At 35.6% G+C, this 26,678-nt stretch overlaps 1 protein-coding gene across 1 annotated transcript; it reads right to left on the bottom strand.

Moving 5' to 3' along the window:
- On the bottom strand, positions 1-26,137 carry Polr2A (RNA polymerase II subunit RpII215). The gene is made up of 25 exons (XM_069843675.1): positions 25,980-26,137; positions 25,200-25,332; positions 24,200-24,336; positions 23,661-23,819; positions 22,029-22,322; positions 20,747-20,907; positions 19,136-19,357; positions 18,735-18,992; positions 17,497-17,707; positions 16,773-16,863; positions 15,868-15,986; positions 15,351-15,519; positions 15,093-15,262; positions 14,824-14,952; positions 13,837-14,059; positions 12,607-12,817; positions 11,094-11,344; positions 10,493-10,698; positions 9,339-9,602; positions 7,691-7,853; positions 6,303-6,532; positions 5,050-5,253; positions 3,200-3,503; positions 1,411-1,599; positions 1-1,318 (listed from the first exon to the last, which is right to left on the bottom strand). The coding sequence occupies exons 1-25, from the start codon at positions 26,055-26,057 to the stop codon at positions 180-182; spliced, it is 5,715 nt and encodes a 1,904-aa protein (XP_069699776.1). The 5' UTR covers positions 26,058-26,137; the 3' UTR covers positions 1-179.
- Between the last annotated feature and the right edge of the window lie 541 nt (positions 26,138-26,678).

Below are 26,678 nucleotides of genomic sequence, written 5' to 3'. Positions count from 1 at the left end.
TTGTTTTATAATATAATTTATTTCTTAAAACTAAAATTTAAAAAGTTACAACATGTCCAGTAAGAAATAGTAATTTTTTTCTTCTATTTGTCACTGCTACAAGATGCAACTCCTTATAACAGTCACTTGTATATATTATACACAACAGCCATATTCCCACACATTCACATGCTGACACTTTAATCATTGCTCTCATATGCTGGAGAAGTGGGCGAATAGGTGGGTGATGTTGGGGAATAGCCCGGCACAGCCGGTGAATATGTTGGTGAGGAAGGGCTGTAGTTCGGCGAAGTGGGAGTGTATGTTGGACTTGTTGGAGAGTATTTTGAGCTCGATGGAGAGTACTGGGGGCTTGTTGGCGAGTAAGTAGGGCTTGTGGGAGAGTAGCTGGGTGAAGAAGGTGAGTAACGTGTGGAGGCACTTGGTGTGTGTTGTGGTGAGCTGGGTGAGTAGGAAGGACTTGTCGGGCTGTATGTAGGGCTTGTGGGAGAGTACTGTGGTGACGCAGGAGTGTATTGCGGTGAAGATGGTGGGAATGATGGTGAGGTTGGTGAATATGACGGTGATGTTGGAGAGTACTTGGGGCTGCTGGGCGAGTAACTTGGACTAGCAGGCGAGTACTGTGGTGAATTTGGTGAGTAGCTTGGACTGGTTGGTGAATATGATGGTGAGGCAGGAGTGTAGTTGGGTGAGCTTGGTGAGTAGCTGGGACTGGTTGGACTGTAAGATGGACTTGTTGGAGAATATGATGGGCTGGTAGGAGAATAACTTGGACTGGTTGGCGAATAGCTTGGGCTGGTTGGACTGTAGCTTGGACTTGTAGGGCTGTAGCTCGGAGATGTTGGACTATAGCTCGGACTGGTGGGGCTATAGGATGGACTTGTAGGACTGTAAGATGGACTTGTGGGGCTGTAGGATGGACTTGTGGGGCTGTAGCTGGGACTTGTTGGGCTATAGCTTGGAGAAGTTGGACTGTATGAAGGTGAAGTAGGAGAATATGATGGGCTTGTAGGAGAGTAACTGGGACTTGTAGGCGAGTAATTTGGTGATGTGGGGGAATACGATGGGCTTGCTGGACTGTAATTTGGACTTGATGGTGTTAGGCTTGGTGAAGGTGCGTAAGTAGGGCTTGATGGTGAATAGCTTGGAGACATGCCACTCACAGGACTTGGAATATATGGACTCATTGCAGGACCAGGAGAGGATGGACTTCCTGGTTGTGGAGAATACGGTGAGTATCCTGGTGACAGACCACTGGCATCACTGGCACCGGATGGTGAAAAGCTTGGTCCACCAGGAGTTGCCCCACTGCCCAGCACTGAAACAAATGAATAAAATTATTGCATAAATATCTTTGTATTAAATAAAATTCAAGAAGACATTTTCTTCCTTCATATGAAATCAAATTACCTGGTGACCAAGAACTGGCATATGCTGGGGTAGCACCCTGGTTCCATGGTGTCATGTGAGGACTCATTGAAGGTGTTGCTGCACTACCAAAGAACATACCACCTCCTCCCATCATGCCCGCACCAATGCTCATTGGTATCTCTATACCAGCTTTACATTTTTCTGCATCCAGCAGCAAATCGAAGGCTCCTGCAAGGAAATACATATACAGTAAAATCAAGTTCTTACGTAATAATCTGTTAAGTTACAGCCAAATTGCCATAAGAATAATGTAATTAATTCCCGCTTTTAAGGAAACCCAGTTTAAGGAATACTTTTCAAATGATTTTGTGATACTGAAGCTCGAAATGTCGACTCTACTTTTAATAATCAATAGTACCGGCATGTTTGATAGCACATCTCAATTGATCATAATGCAGTGTCATGTGGCGGCATTATTCTTTATGGTCTAGCTTTGCTTGTCATGTTCACTTGAGTTGTGGATCCTGTTTCAAAGTTTTTTTTTTGTTAGTTTATGCTCTTTATGCATCATTATAATGGCGATTAAATGGAAGAAATTAACTATCGGACAGACACAGAAAATAATAAGGGATGTCGAGGCTAATCCTCAAATAACAGTTATCACATACGGCAAAAAGAATGGTTTGTCAACAACTTCATTATGGGGAATAATGAAGAAAGAAGAAATTTTCAATGCAAAGTTTCAGTGTAGTTCGGGTTCACAACCAAACACAAAAACATTCGTACCTCATCATTTGAAGAGATAGAAAATACGGGAATGAAACTCATTGTAAATAATAATATTGTAGATCTAATTAGATGGTTATAATAAAGTCTGGTACATGACGCACATATTAGTACTACTTAGTTTAGTCTTTCCTTCCCATTTTACATAAAACTCCTTTTAATGAAAACCCCTATGTAAGGCAAAAAAAAGTAATTCCCCAGGTATTCGATAAAAAGGAGTTCTTTCTATTTTATCTTTTTAATTTAAATTTTTATATATACTGTATTTGCTAGAGTAATTTCCCTCTTTCCCAAATATTTTTAGAACATATTTTTCGGAATTTCGTTTTCCTTGCATAATTTTCTCCCCTTACATTAAAAAAATTTACACAATTTTTCCTTTTCCTTTCAAGAGCATCTTTCATGGAAATTCAAATTATCGTAAAAATACGTAAGGAAAACCCAAAGTCATTATTACATTTTTCTACAGTGAAAAACACCAATGATTTCTCTGACAGCATGGAAGACCATTTAAATTTGTTCTCTTTTTATAGCAGAATGTAAAATATAAGTACGTTTATTATCTTTACGTAATTAATAAGTTAATTTTCATACAAAGATTTAACACACCATGATTTGAAGTTATTCAGGATTAGGTTACCAGCATTTAGAACTGACACACAATAATATAAAGAAAAGACGCAAAACTACCCCAAATGGCTAAAACTGTATAAATATTTATAGTTCATTATTAAATATTAAATTGAATAGTAATGCATTGTTAGATGTTATTTATGAGAAATTTATTTTCGATACTTTTGTACTCATCACGCAACTTCCCCCCTCGATTTTCTGCCTCCAGATTTTTTAGAAAAAAAAAAAAGGGAGGGGAGAGAATTACGCGATTAAATATAGTATACTTCAATTTAAACAATTTCCAGATTCATGTACGAATTGCATACTAAATGCTTTTGTTAATATTCAGTGGTAGTAATTTTAGGTAGACAACCTAGTAATCCCGTTGAGGCCATGAAAAGACTCAAGAACAATGTTTGTGGTTTACCTGTGCCAAGTCTAGGAAGCTGTCCCATGATAATGTTCTCAGATACTCCTCTCATAGGGTCCACTTCCGCATGTGATGCTGCATCCATCAATACATCTACAGTTTCTTCAAATGAGCATCTCATGAGAGCACCAGTATCTTGACGATTGATGCCGTGACGTGTGATGGCCATCAAGTGACCTTTGGCTGTCATAACGTCACACAACAGGGCAAGATGTCGGTAGTTCACGTACAGACCATAGAACTGTAGCACAGTGTTCATTTCCTTTTCTACTGACTTACGCACAGCCTCAATGCCAAGCACCTGAAATGAAGGTGAATTACATGTATATAAGTTTACACCTCGTAACAATTCAGTTGTTTTATGATGCTGTTTAAGATATTCTCGTTTATACTTTGTGTTCTATCAGGATTACACACACTGAAGCAGATTCCAAACTTCTACATCAAGAAAAGATTCGCCTGGGGAACTATCCTGACAATGCATATTATGAATATTTGAGAATACCAACAATCATTTGCAACAACATTAGCAGAAATGTTTGGTTTAAATATCTCAAGATATGGTCATTTAAACATTCCGAGATCCTGTGATTGACAATTTCAGATTCTATTCTGAGGTGGGGACAACTAAATGGCAAAATTAATTATTATGGTATCAATAATAGGGTGGTAATGCCGAGAAGAAAAATGGAAATGATCGCGAAAGGCACAAGACCTAGGGCCAAATGGCTGGATCAAATGAAAACTGACTTACAGGAGAGGGTTTATAGTTGGGAAAGTATCCATGGTGAAAAATTATTACAAGATAGGACTTTGTGGAGGAGGCCATGTTGTGAAACAACCCATAATTAACTGGAAACTTCTGATGATGATGATGATGATGATGATGATGATGATGATGATGATGATGACGACGACGACGACGACGACGAATAGGATGATGTATGAATTTCAACTCTGGCAAGAAATGGTCGCACTCATTCACAAATATGGTTCTCTTATGTATGATTAAGGACCAGAGATCAATGCTGTTATTCAACATTGTAACACACTGCAACTAAATAGACAAGCAGGCATACATAGATAGATCTAGAGAAATGTATAGTTAAGTCTACAACCTCCAGCATTTCTTTCCTTCCAAGAGAAGTGGTGTTCATGATTTCTATCACATCAGTCATATACCCCGAATATTTTAAAGCAAAAATGTCATTCATGTAACATATTACAATGTTTTGTGTTTATCTGAAGTAACATGGGATTCATAAAATTTCTATAATTGCATGAAACATTTATCTCCATGTGCTGTTGTAATAACTACTGCATATAGACAAAATTCCGCACATATTTTTTCCGGAATTTAGCAAAGAAAAACTGGGATACACACATTATCTGGAATACAAATTACAGCCAATTATTTTTATTATTTTCTCTCCTGAAATTAGGGTACACGGATTATTCGTGTATATATGGTAGTTTGTACATATACTTATCAATCATCAAGACTGATACATTTGCAAGCATGATGGGTTTGTCATTTTAGAGGTTAATTCACTGCTGTCCACACTAGTGCAAATGGCAAACGTGTGACCAGACTTTTCAAGTCAAGAGCATGAACATTTCATGTTAAAAAGAAAGGCACATAGGCCCAAAGCCTTAAGTTATTATTCAAGTGAGTATAAAATTCTTCACTAAGAAGGGAACTCCATACACTCATTCTTGTACAAGTGTGTATCATATCAAATAGCAGTCAACGTGTACTACGTGTAAATCTGATCTATTTTATCAAGTAACAATGAAGTTTTACTCAATTACAAATTATAATTACAAGATAAATATTCTGTACTTACTGAGAAAATTTCACAGATGTCGTTAGAGAAAGTTCGATTTGTGTCAACATCCCTTTCACTCAGCACTTTCATCATACTTGTGCCATCTGTTTCCAGTAGCCATTCTGCAATTGCTTTGAATTCTCCTGTATCAGTCACAATGATTCTTTTTTTGGAGTCAGTCTGTGGCAAGTGCATGTACACTTTGCCAATAGCTTCAATGCCCTGCATGAAGAAATTGTAATACTTCATTATTTATTACACATCACAAAATATGAATTAAATTTGCATAGTTACTCCCATGACAAGTCAGTACTGTTTTCAGTTCTCCACAGAACAGGAGAACAATGTGTCTTTATACGGCATCCTTTATTTAACAACTTTTGAATCTGTCCCTGAACTTAAATGATGAAACTTAATTTTTGTCAGTTATTGGCGATTGTTTCCCATATAGCCTATTCTTTTACTTCTCAAATGTCCACACTACAGACAATACAATGACAATGCATAAGACCTCTTTGTTGGAGAAAGTCTCATGTACAGAACATAAAATCTGACATAGTTCTTCTATCTCTCTTTAAATGCACAAAACCATCCTGTAGTAATGATGCAATGTCAAAATTGTATGAGTAAGGTTAGAAGATTACCACAAATAGCGCATTCTAACATGCATTTTCATAAACAAAACTAGTAACTTGGACACAGCACTCATTGTCTGTTTAATCAGACACTGACAAGCAAATAAGAATACTGTCAAAGTATTCAAACTGTTCTGTCTGTGTGTATCAGTGAAAAATGACACTGTCAAATATCTTGATTTACTTTATTTTACACACTGTACGATGATAAAAAATGAAACAGTTTCACTTTGACTACTACCCCTCTGTTGATGTGACTACTGAGAATAAAGTCAAATATCTAATGAAGATGATAAAAATGTAGTTGTTTACCTTGTAATACTGAATATCACCCATACTTTATTTTTTGCAAAAATACTACTCCTGGAATTGGGTGCAGGTCTTATTCAAGCCTTTCATATCATGGTACATTGTTCTGAATTTTGTCATTAGAAATTTAGGGTGCGGGTCTTATTTGGGGGCAGTAAAGATTGTATGGTAATATTAAATAATATTGAACTAAATTGCTATTCGCCACATTTTTATACCATAAGCTTACATTTCTATTTACCATAAAATAGTACCTCTAATAATTACGAAAATAAGTATTACATTTTTGTAAAATTTCTCAAAAGCACTATGCTTATCAACACAAACCTGCAAAGTCATGTCAGATAACATATTTGCTTCAATGCATCGCAAGAACATGTCGTCTTCCATCTTGTCAGCTGTTTCTTCCTCATCTTGGAATTTGTTGTCATCACTGTTCATAATACGGATACGCAGCACCAATTTCTCTGCATTATCATCATTGAAGATGCAGTTCAGATCGTCTCCAAAACCAGCATTTATTTTTTCAGCAATCTGTTCCATGGTTAGTTTCTTATCTGCAACAGAACAGCAATACAGTGAAGTTATGCATGTACATACACACACTTTCTCTTCAGGAGAAGAGTTTTGAGTATAAACAATCTTCACGAAATACATAGTTTTTCAATGTTCCAATTATTGTCTATGAAAATCTGCTAGCTTTGAAGAACTGAATTTAATTTCAGAGTTGGAAGAAAGCTGACTATCTACTATGCGCGAAACTCTTCTGGATCCTTCGGCTCCATAGTACTCAATGGTAAGGTTCAGTTATCTTTGTTGACAAGGAATGCAACCACTAAACACTAAAACTGAATTGCATACACCATGACATCTGATAGTATAATTGCAAAGCCTTGAATATTGTGGTTACTGATTGTTGTTTAACAGAGACAGTAAAGTAATAAATAGGTAAACTGAATTAATTTTGTTTTCGAACATAGGCCTAGTACTTTTTTTTATCGCAATGACTGAGGAATTACCAGGGACATCAAAGAACATCTTCGAACTCCTCCATAGTGATGAAGACAAATAATGGTTTGGAACAGGAGTTACAGCTCGATTTAGCGTTCATGGCCCCTGTCCTTGGTTGTTTGGCAAGGTGTGTGTTGCATCATAAGAAAGAAATTTAATTACAAATGTGCATAGGAGAGGGAGAGAAGGAATGAAAATAATATCTATGTTCGAAGCTGAGGGAAACTCATGCCAAGAAAATATAAATCACGACATTGTTTAGTCAACAGACATAGTGATTTAGTAATGGGATGTGTGAAAGAATATTGTGTTTTAAGACGGAGTGTACCGTGACATGAAAGAAGGAAGTGTTGAGTGTTATGACTGTGCCACCTGACCTGTGTGACCCAGCCCCCCCATCAGTGATGAGTAACTCGCTCTTAATCTATCTACTTACTTTTTGCAGGGGCCAAAATCCCTGAATCAAGCTGTACAATATGTTTATTATTTAATTCAGTGTTGAGTTCCCTTTGGTTGGCAGAACTACTATAAGCAAGGTGGGAGTTGTTCCCTCCGGCCTCCTCATCCCGTTAAAAGGAGCATCAAGAAAATTTTCGCAGACAGCAAGTGTTTTTACTACGAAAAACATCATGGGCCTCATTGAGAACAAATTATAGCCTATCTACAGCGAGCAGAAATTTCCTAAGCAAGATCAGATAACTTACCAGTCATTCTCTTTCGATCCAGCTCAATACGAAGCAACCATGGCGATATGCGAGTTGGATCAAAGTCAGGCATTTCATAGTACACATTAACAAACTCCTGATCTTCTGCAATCACTGTGTTCTGTGGGTCTGGATCGTAATAAATAGCAGTGTTTGCAGTCACCTGTGAACAGATTATAACCAATTTATATCTGCAACTTCTCAAACTGGAAAGTGAAAGTAGTGTACAACATACAGATATGCATTCACACAGTAACTTGAGTAACATTTGCTTCAGTGCAAGGCCACACAACCCGAGAGAAAACGAATGACGGGTTCTATACCCTGTCCCAGTTCTTTGGCAGGTGATATAAACATAGGGGAACAGAACAAAGTAGTTTGTATATAATTGTTGCAATGAAGGAAAAGTTTCTACAAGTTTCTCTCTCTCTCTCTCTCTTTTTTATAAGAACTGCCTACAACAATTACTATGATACACGGAGTTAAAAGGCAGAATATTAAACAGTAAAACTAAGAACAACGAACAATGAAATGCCGTCAGAGAAAACCAACCAACTCATAAACCACGTGCGTATATTTTGTTAAACTGGCAATGCTTCGCATGCTTGTTGAAGGTTGGTGGCAGCAAGGTGAGAGAGGAACGGACTGTGATTGAGCATTGCTATGGCAACGTGCTCCCAACTCACTCATAATGTTAACTGTCAGAAGTACAAACATTCGTTAATTCTAGTTTAGAAGAACATTTCATCTTCATCATCATCATCATCATCATCATCATCATCATCATCCATACAGGTTATAGTCCCAGAAGGACTGCTACGGTCCACAAAAGTTTTCAGCCCATCTCTTCATTGGATGTTCAGTTGAGTTTCTGCCTTTAGGTTGGTTATGCAGGTTTGCACGAGGGATTCTAGTCCTAGACATACGCCTCACATGCTGACGGCAGTTATCTTGATAATGACAATGTCTGCTAGTACAACGTTCATTGCAAGTTCCTTTAAGATGTCTTCATTTCTTTTATGGTCCCACTTAGTATAGCCAGCTGTTCAGCACATGAATCTCATTTCACTAGCAGTGATTCTACTTGTGTCACATTTCCTTAGAGTCCATGCTTCACTTCCATAGAGGACTGGTCATGCTAAGGTTTTATACAGATGATGTCATGATTCTATTTATGATGCTCATTGATTTATTATACTGTAAAATTTTGTCATGAAGAACATTTATAAAAATTACATATGACTAATTTATGTTTATAAGTGAATATTTCCCTACGTGCTTTTAAAATACTGTATATTATTTATTAATGCTGAAGTGGGTGGTTATATAGCATCAGTGGAATCAGTGTCGGATGGTATTTTGGCTATGAGAATATGATTTATTTTGAGATCATCTGGCATTAGTCTTAGAAAACAGAAAAACCATGGAGAACTCCTAATAAAGTAATCAGCTCAAGTGGAATTTGAAACCATACCTAAGCACAGTCTTTGACCTGAGTCTCAATCACTAATATCCTGCCCAACATGTTTGTGATCAATACGTAAAGAGCCCCTGCTATAGGGACCATAAGGAATGGTGAAGAATTTGCTTTTCCAGGTTTTGTCTTTTATTTGATTCTCTTTCAGTACAGAAATGAATGATATCTCACCTTTCTTAGTGTAGTGTGTTCCAGACGACAGAGAACATTCTTGGCCTTTTCAGCATCTCTGGCTGCTGCACCAGTAAGGAAGACAGTAAGGGAAGGAGCCTTAGGCTTTTTACTGATGTTGATAATTTCTTTTAGTCGAGGCACACCAAGGGTTACGTTCTTGGACGACACACCAGCAAAATGGAAAGTGTTCAATGTCATCTGGGTGGCAGGCTCTCCAAGTGACTGGGCAGCTAATGCACCCACCATTTCACCAGGGCTAACCTGAAAAACAAACATTCTGTATAAGCGAATGTCATGTTGAAGCAATGACGTTTCTGACATTAGACAAGGGTTCACAATAAAACAGAATGAACACACTTTGGCTGCAAAAGGGTATCTGTCAGATACAGGGGGGAAGAGCCATTAATCCTTCCCATTGAAGGCTTTAAGGAACCAACCTGGACAAATACCCAATGTCCCATCCCTACCTTCCCGTGGTGCAGCTGTTGGTAAGCATAATTTTACAAGCTGAACTAAAGGGAGGGGCTATTCATCAATTAGCACTGGTCAGCTTGATGAGTTAATGACTGAATTTGGTATAATTTTCCTCTATTCAATACCTAATTCCCTCTTTACCCTTTCCTATCCAGTCCTCTGACTGAACTCTTACTTTCTTCGACCCCGACAGCATTAGAGCATTCGAGGCCTAGGAGTTCATTTCACTTTCCTTCCTCCTCTTTCTACTTTTCTGTTCCTAGTGCTGACCTGCTATGGCACTAAATTCGTCCTCCAGTGGCTTAAGGAGGGAAAGCTGGTGATCAACAAGATCTCCCAGCTAGGTCCAATGGACCAGTCGACCAACAGCAGGTGTGGTCCTCCAGACATTCTGGGGGTTGTGTGTGAATGAAGTAGCCACCAAAACGTTAAAATATGGTGTTCACTTAAATCGGCTACAACTTGCCATTTTCACACCTGCATAGAATTGGAATATATCAGTCCTCTAACTGCCCATTGTGCAACTCAAACCAAGAAATGGATTCGGAACACCTCAAAATCTGTGCTTCAGTGGCCGACTATGATAATATCTTTGAAAAATATTGGAGTGCAAGAGGTCAAATGACTTTATTGTCAAACGCCTGGCATTAGAAAACAACAACAACACTGTGTGATACCTGTGCTTGTTGGAATCTTGTCTCAATTTCACCAATCAACCACTCAAACGCCTCTGACGACAATCTGAACTCCTCAGACACACATTTAGTGCACAGTGTTGAGCGCACAAGACACTGGAAGAGCAATGTTGCGTTCTCATTGGCCTGCTTGCTGAGGTGGTCGTCTCCAGCCACAATGATGCACTTCTTCAGGAGATCGCTGACACCTGCAAACATTTTCAATATACACGTAGTATTGAGCCCATAATTTTCTTTTGTTTAATACATCTAGCAATTAAACTACTTAATGGAAGTTCATAATAAACCAACACAATTGAACTGCTTCATATGGATAATTAGTGAAGGCAGGAGTCACAATTTTCAGTTTCCATTTAAGACTTTTTCAGAGAAAATTAAGAATGCAATTAAAACACGAAGAAAAGTAATTTTACAAAAACTGTAGGATAGCTAACAAAATAATATAAAAGTTATGCTGTGACACTATACTGTCATTAAGTAAAGTTCTGTTACAAATTTCAACTAATCCACAAACATTTCATCAAGTAGTAAATTTTTTTTTAACATTCTACAAAAGTGAAGAATGTAGAATGCAAATAAATACCTTGAATAACCCTTAATGGACTCAAATCTGTTGGAGCACGTTTATTGATATGAAAGATCTTCTGCACATTCCATATCATACGCTGTAAGTTGCATGGCAATACAACTTTGCTCTCTCCACTTGGGAAGATCTGTCTTAGTGCTTCACGGTCCTTCACAAGCTGTTCCCACTCTTTTTCCAATTCTGAGATTACATCACCACTACCCATCAGTTCCTTGAGAATGTCTTCATTGAATATTCTACGCAAATATCTGAAATACAAAGTGTAACATTTAACATCACAGACTTTTATAATGTATGAAAATGATAAAAGCATAAGAATTGAACAACTCAATATCAAGTACGAAGTTCAGCAATAGAATCCGTTAATTGTGGAGTTTATGAAAATAAGTGAACAGATTAGGGGAGATCAGAAACAAAAAATTGGAAGAAATAAGAAAATTATCACTACAGGAAGTCAAAGTTGATTTAAACATGAAGTATATAAAAACTATCGATTATGACAACAACAACAACAACAACAACAACAACAACAACAATAATAATAATAATAATAATAATAATAATAATAACCACATAGATAAATTTAAGACAGTCGTTGCCCAGGGTGCAACATAAGAGGCTGGTCTATGCTACACCCACAATGAGATTATGGAGATTTGTTGGGATGTCACAGGGAAACTGGAGCTTCCAGAGAAAATCCCTTGATTGCCCAACACAAGTTATAAATTGAGGGTACACTGGGGATAGAACCTGGGTCTACAGGATTATAAGTCCAGCACTCTAGCCACTGAATCACCGTCACAGCTTTAATTCCAAATGTCTAAAATTCTGTTTGATGAACTCTTGTTTATAATAAAGAATTCTAGTATTCGTAAAAACAAATATGATACTGTAGGCCTACAAAATGTATTTACTTATCTAAATTCATTTGTTCCGCATCTTTCCACGCTACATTATTATTTCTGCCCTTATATTCGTCTGAGAATGCATCTCACAACATTGGTCCTTTATGAATTATTTAGTAAAGTTTCTACATTCATCTTGCACTTCAACCCATACTACAACAATGCAAAATTGCCATCAGAATGTTCTACCAATGGACGTCAAGCTACAGTCGTGTATTCTGCTCCAGTACGAATAAGGAAATGCTGCAACGTGTTTTACAAACGCACAATGGACATTGTAGTGTGATCACGCAAGTAAAAAAATACAACAGATGTTGCAACACACGTTAGCTATATGTCTTGTTTCATATAGTGCCTAGTTAAGCTACAACATACGTTAGAACATCCGTAAAAATCGACACTCATGTGTCCCAGGCCTAAAACAGAAGTTTTCCCACTACTAAATACATTGTTAGTATGGTAACTCCATCAAGTGTAGAAGATATCTCCAATACTAGAATCTGAGTAACAGTAATGAGTGGTCTATGCTGAGAAGCAAGAGCTAAATACTAGAAAAACAAACAGCAGCAGTACAGTAATAGCAGTAGCAATAACATATTTCTTACCTTTCATTGGTAGGATCAAATTTGAACTTCTTCTCAAATGCCTTATTTGATAGTTTGATTGTAGGCAGATTCTGAAACTCTACAGTTTCACCACACAGACCATCTTCACCATAACGTAACTGAATCAACTGGCCCACAGAGTTACGCACTGTTCCATCATAATGAACCATGACAGACTCCATAGCCTTTATCAGACGTCGCTGGATGTAACCTGTAAAGTAATATTGCTAATATTGTTACATTTGTAAGAAAAAAAAAAAAATGTATTATTGGCATTTTAGAGAGTTCATTTGCATTCACCGATTTAAATATGTGGCATAATGGCAGTTATAAAAGTGATAAGTAAAGAGATTTTTCGCTTATTTACAAAAATAAAACTCAATTTTTGGACAGGAAATATGACCTTTATATGTCTGGAATATGAAAAAGAGCAGATTACACATCGAAGCAAAATACTGTCAGCAAGACAAATTACCCACTACACTAACTACATTGCATATTCATTCATGTAGGAAGAGGGGAAGGAGGAAAAGGTTCCGAGTTTAAATTTATTACGTCACTTGTAACTTCCCTAAATAACTAATACTGTATTTTATTAATAATATACCAAACTTTACATTACTTATATTACGAGTAGCAACACATTCACACAAGACTTGTGTTATCATTTAGTGGAACAGAGAAATAGTTTAATATTTTACAAGAAGTTCTATTATGTTAATTTGTAAGTTATAGTATTATTCCATATTTTATTAACTAGATCCCACCATGAAGAAATCCCGGAAATAATTCTTCTTTACAAATGCTTCACCCCAGAAGAGGAAATCTAATGTCAGTCTAGTGGATTTCCAAGAAAAGCCTTCAGTGATCTTATTTGTGGTGGTAGGGGTAGACCCAACAATCCTACAAATTCAGGGAACTTGACACAATCTGAGTTTAAATCAATATTACAAGATTTTTCATGCGTAAATTCTTTTACTTCTGTGAACGTTTTAAGACTTAAGCTTATAACATTATAGGATAATAGAGTGGAGGAGGATAAATAGACATTGTTTTTCATGTAAGCACAATGTTAGCATGTATTTTACCCACTGTTATTTTATTACTGGAGTTATTTTCACACATTACAACATTTGTTATTTAAAACAAAATATAGCAATATAAACAAGCTTCAAGACTGTGGTGCTACGACTTTAACATGCAACGCTACATGTAACACAACTGAGTTACCTGTTTCAGCAGTTTTCACAGCAGTATCGATGAGACCTTCTCTACCTCCCATAGCGTGGAAGAAAAACTCTGAAGGAGTAAGCCCGGCCAGGTACGAGTTTTCTACAAAACCTCTTGACTCAGGACCATAATCATCCTTGATGAAGTGAGGCAATGTCCTTTTTCGGAATCCAAAGGGGATTCGTTTACCTTCAACGTTTTGTTGACCCACACAAGCGATAACCTGTAGATTAAAAATTTATATAAATAACACTAGTATGTATATAGGACATGCTTATTCTATTAAGATTAAACACTAAATGCACATCAAAGTTAACACCTACAGCCCTATGCATTTACAATGATATATATGAAGCTGTCTTTATATCACAATTACCACTCCTGGAAGATATTAAAATGGTACATTATGCAACAAGCCTATAATGGTAGTAATTAAGACGCGAGCATGTTTATGAAACGAGCGCGAGTTTGATAATTTTCATACGAGTGTCTTAATTACTGTTATAGTCAAGTTTCATACGACTTTTTATGCTCGACCATATTTCTAACTTGAAATTATTCATAAGTATTCATGTTATTCTTATCTGACTGGGGAGCGGAACTGAGCTTGTGCAATACCTCGTAAATTGTGAGATGTGAGCAGGCGCGAAAGTATTGATTTTTTCCGAGAAACTGATGTTGACATTGACCTTGAAAAACGAGATGACAAATTGAATTTATTTGAATATTATTTACAATTAACGCTAATTATTATAGTAACAGAACTGACTTTATTTCAAATATAGGTGATTTATTGTTGTCTTTCGATTGCATATCCGAGAATAATCGATACTTGCGCTTTCATAGTGCTACAATGGTATTTTCTGATTGGCGGAACACCTGAACTTTAATGAATAGGTGTACTTTAATGAAGTCCATTAAAGGGCTGCTACCAGGTGTATAATTACTACATTTCGGCATGGGTGAGCATAAAAAAAATTATCTTACCTGTGAGATATTAATGTTGGAGCCTTTAGATCCAGACACCACCATAGCCTTCAAGTTGTTGTATTCTGTCAGAGATTTCTTTGCAGAACCTCCAGTCTTGTCTCGAGCATCGTTCAGGATACGGTTCACCTATCAATTATTAATGACAACTAGTTACATATGTGGTGAAAATTTTCACGGTATATTCCAAGTTTTTGAAATTGAAAATTGTAAATTTTAGTCCCATTCTGGTACATTCAAAACTTAAAAAGATCCTGTTCGAGATTTACCTGATTTTCGAAGGTCTGCCTCAGCGTGTTTCCAGGTGTAGGTTCCAGTTCCATGTTATGGGCTTTCTGGATAACTTCTATCACATCTTCCTTGGCCTTTTTAATGGCCTTCTGAATTTCCAAGTACGTCTGAGGATCAGCAATGGTGTCTCCAATACCAATAGAGTGACCTGAGAATAAAATATTTTGTTATTCATCAAATTTAATTCAAGATTAAGTTCGTTAAACAAAGCATTCAGCTAAATCGAATGTATTTACCTTCGAGTAACAGCCAGTTGTTTACCACAGTCTGAATGTTGCCATAAAACTGTCCACACACTTCATGACCCAATTCCAAAAAGCAAATATGCAGTAGTGAACCAGCTGATGTTCCCAGTGTTTTCTTGCAAAGAATGCCCATCACCAGTTCACCATGTTCTACCATTACCTATGAAGGAATTACATAATTTCAATAAGAAACAAACAAAATATTAAAGTTACACTGAAATATCTATAGCTGCCAATATTAATTCTATATGGTTAATTGGAGAGTAAGGTAAGATTTTTTCGAATAGAAATTTGATTTAATCCTCCAACAGAACCAACAATAACTGATAAAATATAATTCATATATAAATGTACTTATGATTAATGAATGTGAAATTAATATTAGAGGAGCAATGTTTTGGATGGTTATTAAGATGAAACAGTTAATCTTAAAATTTCTATAATATTTAGAAATCATCAATAGAATGGGGCAGTTCCACCTTCTACAAACTGAGTTAATTTTCATTACCTTTGTGTCTCCAGGAGAAATCCACTTGAATGGACCATCATCCTCTTCATCAGGATGAGTGGAATGTGTTCGGATCATATTTACATTTCCAGGAATAATAAGTGAGAATACCTGCTTTCCTGCAAATAGAAAAAAAATTACACTTTTTCATTATTATAATATGCGATATATAAAACTTCCACTGTTTTCTATTCAAAAAGAGATTCAAATTTCATTCTACAAAAAAATAGACAATGAAACAATTTCTAGAGGGTATGATATGATGCTTACAAGATGTATGTGAGAAAGAGAGGATGTGAAATAGGGTGGGAGAGAAGTACCATTTCAATACAGATATTCTTACTCCACTACATCGAATCTTGGAGCCATATTTGGTCTCGTAACGTGTGCTGCGATAGGGCTATGCCTTTCTCTCATGTACTGTGAAAGACGATAAAGAGGTTTTGTTGCTTTTTCAATTATATTTCGTACCAAGAAAAAATCTGATATCTCAATGAAATAATTAACTCCGTGACAAGAGGGAAAAATGTAACTACTGAATAATACAGTTAGAAGCAGGAAAGAAAAGTTTCTTTGCTACTTAAATGAATGCCAATTCTTCATCAAGCTATCTGTAAATTTCTCTAGTAAAAAACGTCCCATTTGTTCTTCCAAACCACTGAAGTCAATCCTTTTCTAGTTCTCACCTTCAACTACAGAATTTTTTAACTATAGTGCACATGTAGCATCAATTATAAATGACCCTAGCATTGAACAATAACAATAATAATAATAATAATAATAATAAATTTATTAACCTCTTTCCATAACGAAGTAATCTAATACGTATCTTTGCAAAACAAGTAATCTAATATGTAAGTACTAATATTAATAGAATGTGTTACAAAAAATCTGGATTTATTTACCTGTCCACAAAGGTTTAGGTTTCATAATAGCTGGCTGAGGCATTTTCCCATCCCAAATGGGAAGGAACATTAACAGGTTCATCATTTGTTCCTGTAAAGATAGAAGTAGTATAGTTAAATACCGAAGACCAGCAAGAAATAGATTCATTGGACACAGAAATTTAATGAAGCTGCCGAAACAAAAATTTTCAAGTTAAAATCAGGCTCAAAACAATAAAATTCAAAACATATTTTCCTTTATAAGACCATAGCTTTACAGAACATGAAACAGAGAACCATGTTTCTGAGTGAATGAGCGAGACAAATTGCTGACAATTTTTGCCCAAATTTCCTGCTCTATAGATAATATCTCTACAGGCCCTAGAATAGAGTGGTATCTGGTTTTAATCACAACGACATAAAACTGATTTTCAGTATTAAGTGAAGGTTGTGACGACTTCTACAAACTTCCAGAAAGAAATGGAACTAGGTTAACAGTATTAGGTATACAATGTTAAGAGGGATAAGCACAATTTCCTCTAGGCTTAATCTACCATTCTAAAATCTGCTACAATCTAACTTGGTAGACATTCTATTCTGGATGTGCTGTAGCAAGAGGAAAGTGGACTCTAACCACACTTCACGACTCTCAGAAAATTCTATTTTTTATTCATAGATACTCGTACTTTATATAACATAAGCTATTATTTGTGAATAATTTAAATTAGAATGCTAGCTTATTTACCTTCTCAAGGAAGACATCCCGTTTTGTCATTTTCCTGACAGCTGTGAGTGTGTCCTGCACAATACCCATGACGGGTTTATTAGCCTGTGGTGTAATGATTTGACGAGGAGTTACATGGAGGTTTTCTACTTCAGCTCTTGTTTCCATAGACTGTGGAACATGCAGATTCATTTCATCACCATCAAAGTCAGCATTGTAAGGAGATGTACAACTGAAAAGAGAGAGCATAATGAATTCAGCAACTTGAAATCCTGTACATGTATAAACTTTTTATTTTAATTTAATTTAATGATAACATTAGCCATATCACTAGAGTTCTGTACATTCGTTATTGTAGAGACTAGTACAGGTTAAATCATTGAAAGTAAATTTTCTCAAGATGTGTAAAACATTTCCATGTACCCATTAATATTAGCACTGCTACTTACAGACTTGTTACTAAATCTACGTATTACTCTGTGAAAAGATTTATTAAATCTACATACTTAGACTTCAACAAACAAAATTTGATAACACAATCTCAAGGGAAGAAATGGAACTCTCTGCATCATAATCCACAGTTAATTCCCGATTTACCACGCAAATCATATGTAGCTGCATTTAGATTGGCAACAGACCATGACTGTTTGGCCAAACACCTGCATAGAATTGAAAAATATCAGTCCCCTAACTGCCCATTGTGCAATTCAAATCAAGAAATGGATTCGTAACACTTCAAAATCTGTGCTTCAGTGGCTGACCATGACAATATCTCTGAAAAATATTGGAGTGCAAGAGGCCAAATGACTTTATTGTCAAACGCCTGGCATTTTAAATCTACATACTTAAGACTTCAACAAACAAAATTTGATAACACAATCTCAAGGGAAAAAATGGAACTGTCTGCATCATAATCCACAGTTAATTCCCGATTTACCACGAAAATCGTCTGTAGCTGCATTTAGATTGGCAACAGGCCATGACTGTTTGGCCAAACACCTGCATAGAATTGGAATATATCAGTCCCCTAACTGCCCATTGTGCAACTCAAACCAAGAAATGGATTCGGAACACCTCAAAATTTGTGCTTCAGTGGCTGACCATGATAATATCTTTGAAAAACATTGGAGTGCAAGAGGTCAAATGACTTTGTCAAACACCTGGCATTAGAAAACAACAACAACATTAAAAGCACCAGATCTGATTATCCACGATAACCTACTTGAAATAAAAAGTCACAAACTTATTTAATTTCATACCTGAGATTCATCCTGAACGTTGACCATGGGAGAACTTTCACTCTGTGACCCATCATAGACATTTTATGTAGTGTTGGTTGTCGGTTGAATATAACCAAATCACCATCTCGTACATGTCTTTCTACTTTGTAGCCACACTGCAAATGGAGATCTGAAGATTTAGGATGAAAACGGAGATCAATTCTTTCGCCATTGTCTCGAACAATATATTTTGCTCCCGGATACTGTGAGTTACCTCTTCGTACCAACTCCTGCATTCTAAGAACAATGAAGATATAAAATTAGTATTATCCGATACAACATTCGCATTCATTAAGTATTGGCAATATTAAAATAGTGTAATATATCAATTATGAGATAGCATTACGAATATCTAAAAAAAAATTAGAAATTACACTTACTTGTCAATATTGAATGGAGTCACTATTTCGGGAAATGTCATGTTTTGGGCGATAGACCGTGGCACTCCAACCTGGTCTATCCGCAGATTAGGGTCAGGTGTAATTACAGTCCGTGCAGAGAAATCCACTCGTTTCCCCATCAAGTTACCTCGAATACGACCTTCTTTTCCTTTTAGACGTGCCTTAATAGCCTTCAGTGGTTTTCCTGACTTTTGCATAGCTCTGCAACATAAAATTCAATGGTTTCAACAAATGCATACTATTACAAAAATAAGATATTTAGAAATATATCACAACAATCTATTACAAGGAATTTTATATAAAAAACATATAGTTTAGAATTCATTTTCCTTGTAGACCTTGCATTACTTCTAAGACTAGCACTGTACGACAAATAACTGGCAACTCACGATGAAATAAAACTGAAATTTTGTACACTCTCACAATCTGAATACTCCTACAAAAAAACTTACGAAGTTTATCACTATGATAGAAAGTTCCAGAACTGTTTCATAAATAGAAAACTGTAGTACTGGCATGCTATTTCTAGTTGCCTCCTTCAAAACAGTCCTCTTAGACACAAGATTCCGGCGAATTTTCCACATTCAAATCATTGCTTGAAGTCTTCCTTCTTGAGTGCCTTCAGAGCTTCTTCCGTTTTTGTTTAATTTATTGTTTCCATGTAACAAAACCTGTTTCTTTTACAAAGCAATATAAATTTAGAAATTACAGAAAGGGCACAAGGCACTGGCACACTGTCACCTTGCAGGATCTAAGACTTGTGCCAGTGTGTTGGCTGTTTTATTCTCATTTGTTTCCTTAATCATTTGAAAACACTTAGGTCTAATAGTGTTGGTTTAATGTTGACTCTTTGGAGCATATGCGTGATGATTCTATCTTGCTTTTTTTCAGTTCTTGCATTCCGATGGCTGAGTCTTGGTTTCATGACCACAGCCATAAGTACATGGCATATCACCAATAATCATTAATTCTATTTGGTTCACTTTCTGTTCTTCCCACAAGTCCCTGGCACACTTCCACACGCAAGTTTGTTTCTCTTTTGCAGTACTGGAACAAGTTTTGCACACCCATTGCATATGGAAAATTTTGGTCAAAGTTTTCTGTACCACATAAAACTCAAATTTAATTTAATAACATCTCCCTACTGGTAAATTAATATTTTGATCACATAAAAAAAACCCCTAGCTATAAAATTAAGTGTTTGAAGCAGAAGGACATCAGAAATGATGGTCATCTTTGACATGTCCTCTGTCCTCTTTAAATCTATCATACTAGATAAAAAAAAAAAAACACGCGCACACACACACACAATATATTTTATTTCCTCTAACTCAAATATAGCTTTCTGCAAATCTTAAGAATTTTCTATAAAATATTCTCTCAGGAGTGATCAAGACAAAATATCCAAGCAATTTATCACCAATGTCAAAATTCAACACACAACCTTCATTATCATCTCACGGGTATTCTCAAAGAAGAAATGGAATTAATCTTTGCCAGAGTAGCAGAATTTCAGAGAGGTATTAGTGGCTCATTTGTGGAAGCAATAGAAACGAACTAACTATGATTATACTTGTGATACAAACTGACCTTGGCAAACCTGGCATATCATTGTCAACCAGGGTAGCTACGTGGAATTGAAGCATTTTAATGTTTTCGGAGATGACGTGTGCAGCAGCACCTGCTTGTTCATTTCTGATGAGCTCATTATTGGACTTTATGATGTCTGCTAGTTTGTGTGTCAAATCGTCCTAAAACAAACACACAATATTAATAGTAGCAAACAATGAGCTGAAGTAATTACATAACATTGTAGTGAATATGAGAAGACAAACAATCTTTGTATACTTCAAAGTATTTCCCTGGGCCTATTCCGCGAACATATGGTGTTGTACATTACAAGTTACTGGTAAAAGTTGTAAAGTATGGAACTGTACCTTCCTGTTTCACGAAGGAATTAAAGTGTCTTGTACATTATGTACCAGTGGATCGTTACATGTGATGTCATATCAACCATACTACGTCATAACATGAAACAGGTGTTTATCTTCATATTTCATTCGTCAAATTAGGTTATGTTTGTTTCCTGAATCATTATATCGTATTTTAAGTTAGGTTACACAGCAAAGATTCGTAGTACTGTAATATTTCTATGAATTTCGTAATCATGCCAAGTTATTTTAGTTTACTTCTTTTATAATGAAAAATTTACTTCCTTATTATTATCATGTTTTTCACGATCTCCACATAATGCTCCGCTATAGTTTCCCATATTAGCCAACAGATGTCGCTAATTGTTTCTTTTGAAGGAAACAGAAGCAAGAAAAAATATTCTAGACCACATATTCATCAAAATATATCTGAATATTATAAAATAAATATATTTAAATAGCATTAGTATACATGTATGTATTAGTCTTCTTTCATAGGTACAGAATACTTCACAATTCACAAGTTACAAATACTAGTACTTTTGTGGAACACAATAATGAACTTCACTGGTAATTTGTAAGTATGGAGCAGTAAAATACAACTATAGAAAACGCTTTTGTGAACAGAAACTCTAGTACTTGTACTCCTTACTACAGAATTTACTTGTAAGGCCCTTGTTATTTATCTGGAAAGATTGGGGGACGATATTATTACGATAGACATTCTCAGAAATTGCATACTTGAGACACCATAACCTTATTCTGAACTTTTTACTGGAAACTTGTTCAAGAAATAGAACTAAGGTAACAATAAGAGGTATAAGACATTTGTTAAATTTATAAAGGGCTGATGGGGCTGAGATAAAAAAGTGTAATTTTTTATTTAACGAGTTGATAAACCAAAACTTCATACTGCCACACTCAAAACCAACATTGCTTACCTGATTTCTAGCAGAGCCGTACATCACAACAGCAGGACGAACTGATAGTGGTGGAACAGGCAGAACTGTTACAATCATCCAGTCTGGTCTTGCAAATTTTGGATCCATTCCCAAGATGTAACATTCTTCATCTGTTATGTGTTTCAGAATTTCCCATACTCTTTCGGCACTCAAGTTTATTTTCTTTTCTTGTGAATCTTCATTCACATGTTTCCATTCAGCTGTGAGGTCAAGACCAGTTCTTCTGATGTTTGGCTGGTAGCGACCACAACCGCCATGTCCTGCCTTGCGAGGCTATTGCAAGAAAAGTATGGTTCAAGTAAGTCTCACTTAGTTACTGTCAACCATTAAAAATGTGCAATATCAAGATTCATTCCTTCATTTCAAACAAGTGCCTACGTAAAGCGAAAAATTAATCAATTACATAGATTAAATGGTTAATTTACATATAAATTTTGCTGACCTAAACCATAAAAATGCATATTATGAAGATTTATTCCATTATCTCGCAACATGTACCTATAGTCCGAGTCAGCTTACTTCATACCATAAGGGTGAAACCTAACCATTTTCCCCCCCCATTACTACATATGCTAGTGGATTGTGGTGATTGTCTAGTTTGCAGGTTGAATTTTCTTTTGCCAACTTCGTTTCGAATTTCGATACTAACAAATACTACAAATGGTAGTGATTTTATAACTGGTATGTTTGCAGCTGAGACAAATATCGACAATATTTCGGAGTTTAGTACTAATAATTTCATGTGGTCAAACAAAATACATTTTTAGGTTAGGTCTCGTGAGTCAATTGTTTAGTCAAACCAATGAATTTCGTATTGCCAGACAAAATACTTGACATGTTGATCCCTTTCTCGTATAGTTTGCCTACGAAAATATGTTACAAATTATTGAATTATTTAGAATAACCTTCCAACATAAAGTACGGTAAGTAAATAAGTCATTTAATATATAGGATCATGTCATATCTGGTAACAGCTGGCAACACTGACAAGACGGCAATATTTGCTGTTTAGGAACTGTTCTTATGTGACCCTCACTATATGTAAAGAAAAAATTATTCAATTAAGTAGATTTAATGGTCATTTACAAACCAATCTAGTTAATCTAAAAACCATTAAAAAATGCACATTATGAAGACTAATTTCATTTTAAAATTATCTATATGCTGATTTAATTATGAGGTATTCAGCGCAGACCATTTTCTGAGTTCCCTCATTTAACCCATTAACAGGACCAGGTATTTAGTTCAATGCTGAACTCACTACCAAAGCTTAATGCCAACTGAGTTACCCAATATAAATTCACGGTTTTTGATCATTTAATTTCAAAGAACCTGTTTAACAGGTCTATGACAAATCAATGGTGAGGTATGGAAATAAGTTTAACATTTCTTGGCTGTGTCATTGTTCTGCAATTACATGAAAAAATTAGTTCTGTCAGTATCATAAGAGATGAGATATTCTACGATCAATTCAGGTCTTCTGCACCCTACACCAATAAAAGGTGAATATACCAGAGTGTTTGAAGATTCTCATTTGCCATTATAAAAATTATGGTACAAATCTAACCACTACTTCGTGAAAGATCAGCAGTTCTTGTTTATATAACATACCTGTTGTTGGTTTGGATCATCTGGGTTTTCTTTCTGGATATCCATTTCATCGCCACCTTCACAAATATTTTTACCTTTGCATAGGTCGTACACAAACGTTAAACGTTTCCTGGGCTGACCTTTCGATTTCATCACCACTTCTTTGATTTTAGGGTTTGTCTGAAAATTATTAAAACAAGAAGTAAAATGTTTGTTCACATTAACATTCGTGTTAGCCAAATACTGGTTTTTGTCTAGCCAGCATAAAAACTGATGCCGATGAAAATTCTCAGGTAGAGAAATATTATTGGGATGCAAGACAACAAATGGAGGGCATCCAAAGTCAAGAGCATTAGCAAACAACAATAATTTGTTTCTTTTAGGGCTTTATGGATGTATAATATATCTTGAAGATTGCTGGTATTATGTACCATAAACAAATATGACTATCAGAAAACTAAATCAGCCTAGATACACTGGCATCTGTGTAACAATGTGACTTGTTCTCACTTGTTAGTATTTCCAAATTACATATTCAATTTTTATTCAAGTGTACTTACTGGACTGACGAGCATTTTGGAGCAATAAAAGCACACACATCTCAGAATTTTAATGGTTTTCGTAACAAAACCAACGTGGAATACTGGTTTTGCAAGGTCAATATGCCCAAAGTGGCCAGGACATTCTGTCTGGTTACCTGTAAACAGAGAAAAAAATCTTGTGCAAGGATCATACAGATTTTAAAAATTTTATCTTACGACTAGACTTATTACCTCCATATTTTGTAGAGTGGACAAGCAAATAACGAAACTCAATTGTAATAATATCAGTCTCTCTCTCTCTATTATCAAGTTTTCATGACAAAAAGGTTCAGACAACGAACTATTTAAGGCAAAAGAGTAGGTATGGATAGTAGGCCTATAATGTCTGACCTAAATTAAGGTTATCAGATTTTTTCCCCATTTCCAGGAACAGATATCGACATATAAAAAATACTTCTAACATTTCTGTTAGTTTTCTATTCACTTATATTGGGGAAGATTTCAATATATGGATTCCTCACTGACAATTATATCTTAAAATATTAAAAAGAGCAGATTTGTCTGCGTTTGTCGAATGTGCATTATCATGCTTACGAAAAAAGCACTTTTCAGTGTCAATAATTTATTTTGTGTGCACAAGGTTGGAATTTTGAAGTAAGGAAAAGAAGGAAAGGAAGTAATCCGTGTTCTGAAATTTATCCAAAAGAAAACCTAATTAGAAATTCAATTTTCTGTAATGATAGTAATCATTAGCCGGGCTAACCTTCTCGCAGCCACAAGCCAATATTTTTCCGTTACAGTGTAAAGAGGTTGACAATAAGTAAATCATAAGAAAACGTTTCCAAAATTTATTTAAAATGTATATATTTGGTAATGTATGAGCAGGAAGATGGTCTGGCCAATGCTTACTACATAATTACCCAATTGTATTGATGAAGTAAGTTATTCTGCAAACGTGCGTACGTCAACTTTCCAATTACACTAATATACAAATTTTTACACAGAAAATGCTTCTTACCTGCACACGTCTGACACCGTGAATTTCTGTCCATCACTCCTTGACGAGGGTCCATGAGACCCTGAAGTTTAGGCCTGCCGCCCTCATATGTTTCAGGGAAGCGAATTCCTCCCTCTGTTACAGACATACGACGCTGTTGGGAGAAATTGCCATTATTTCAATTGCAATATTTAGCATTTCAAACGAAAAACAAACTTTTGCACATTCCCGTTTACATCACTCAGATTTGAAAAAAAAAAAAAAATCTAACTATGCAATATCTTAGAAAACGACTAACAGTGAAGTTAATAATCAACTTTCTCTGGCTCATATATTTGCATAAATGTCTACAAACTGCCAGGTTGATAGAAAATAAATTAGTCCTATAACAATATTTATTCCCACCCCTCCCACACGCTCACAATTTCATAAACAGAAAAAAAAAAAAAAAGAGTAAGGGGAGTGGGTCACTTAAAGTGAAAAACTTCGCAAATTTGTCTTGTAAGTTTCAACGCATATGAAATAAAAAATAATTTTAATTATTAATGAATTAATAAATTTTAAATCAATATTATATTCTGTTTAAAAAGAGAAAACAAATAACTGTTTTTAGTTAGTACACAAATTAAATAATTATGCAATTTAATATTCACTGGTCAAAGTCAACACCAGGTCGAGGCCATTCCAGGAAAACAAGGAAACTGCTGTCATATTAATTAAACACATAATACACAAAAAATTACACTAATTTATACTTCATTATTGTTACAAATACATAACACATCTTATGAGCATACTCACTATTTCATCTGGAGCTAAAATTCCAAATTGCACCCGCTTCACGCTGCGAAGCGGTGCTTTGGAATCTGAAGTCGCCATTTTCCTGCTCTCAACTGCAGTACGCTGCAGCTGGAGCAGTCACTGGTCGGCTAGTCTTCCTCTTCACTCACACGTTTACGCGGTATGACGACACGACAAGATAGACAACATAAGCATGCATTTTCATCACCGTAATATTATGAAATTAGTAATTATATACAAATTTCAGCACATAGGTATGTCAGTTTTGCTATATAACTATAAACTGAGCTTTATATTTGTTTTAGCTTTTACTTAATAAGTGGTAAATTAAATAGTTTTCTACAATTGCACTACTATTATATTGGCTAACATGTTTGTGACGTAATTTAGTGAAAACCCAAAAACTTGTAATGAAATAAATTGATTATAATTTAAAGTTAATATACATAAAAATATCTTGAAATAAATAATTGGAGCTATAAATATTGTGTTCTTTCCTAACAAATATTATAAATGATGTTGCGCAATAACATCAAGTTTCGCCAGCACGCAACGAGCTACCAGCACCCGACTGTCTCTGTCTTGGGTTTGTATGAGGTAGCCTAAGCAAAGAGTATATACTGAATTATGCACTCTTTGGACCTGAGGATTACTTTTAATACTACCATGTGGAGCGCTGCATGTACTTGTGCGGTTCTA

The sequence above is a fragment of the Periplaneta americana genome, chromosome 13 (genome assembly GCF_040183065.1).
Source record: "Periplaneta americana isolate PAMFEO1 chromosome 13, P.americana_PAMFEO1_priV1, whole genome shotgun sequence".
Lineage (NCBI taxonomy): Eukaryota > Metazoa > Arthropoda > Insecta > Blattodea > Blattidae > Periplaneta > Periplaneta americana.
This window is presented reverse-complemented; position numbering and strand designations above follow the sequence as displayed.

Bases quoted from the DNA above. Each gene is read 5' to 3' on its own strand.
- Polr2A (XM_069843675.1), bottom strand. From the start codon at position 26,057: ATGGCGACTTCAGATTCCAAAGCACCGCTTCGCAGCGTGAAGCGGGTG. The intron at 15,520-15,867 runs GTAATGAAAATT...ATTCCTTCATAG, and splicing joins TTTCTCCTGGAGACACAAAG to GTAATGGTAGAACATGGTGA. The intron at 14,060-14,823 runs GTAAGATAATTT...TTTAATCTACAG, and splicing joins CCAACATTAATATCTCACAG to GTTATCGCTTGTGTGGGTCA.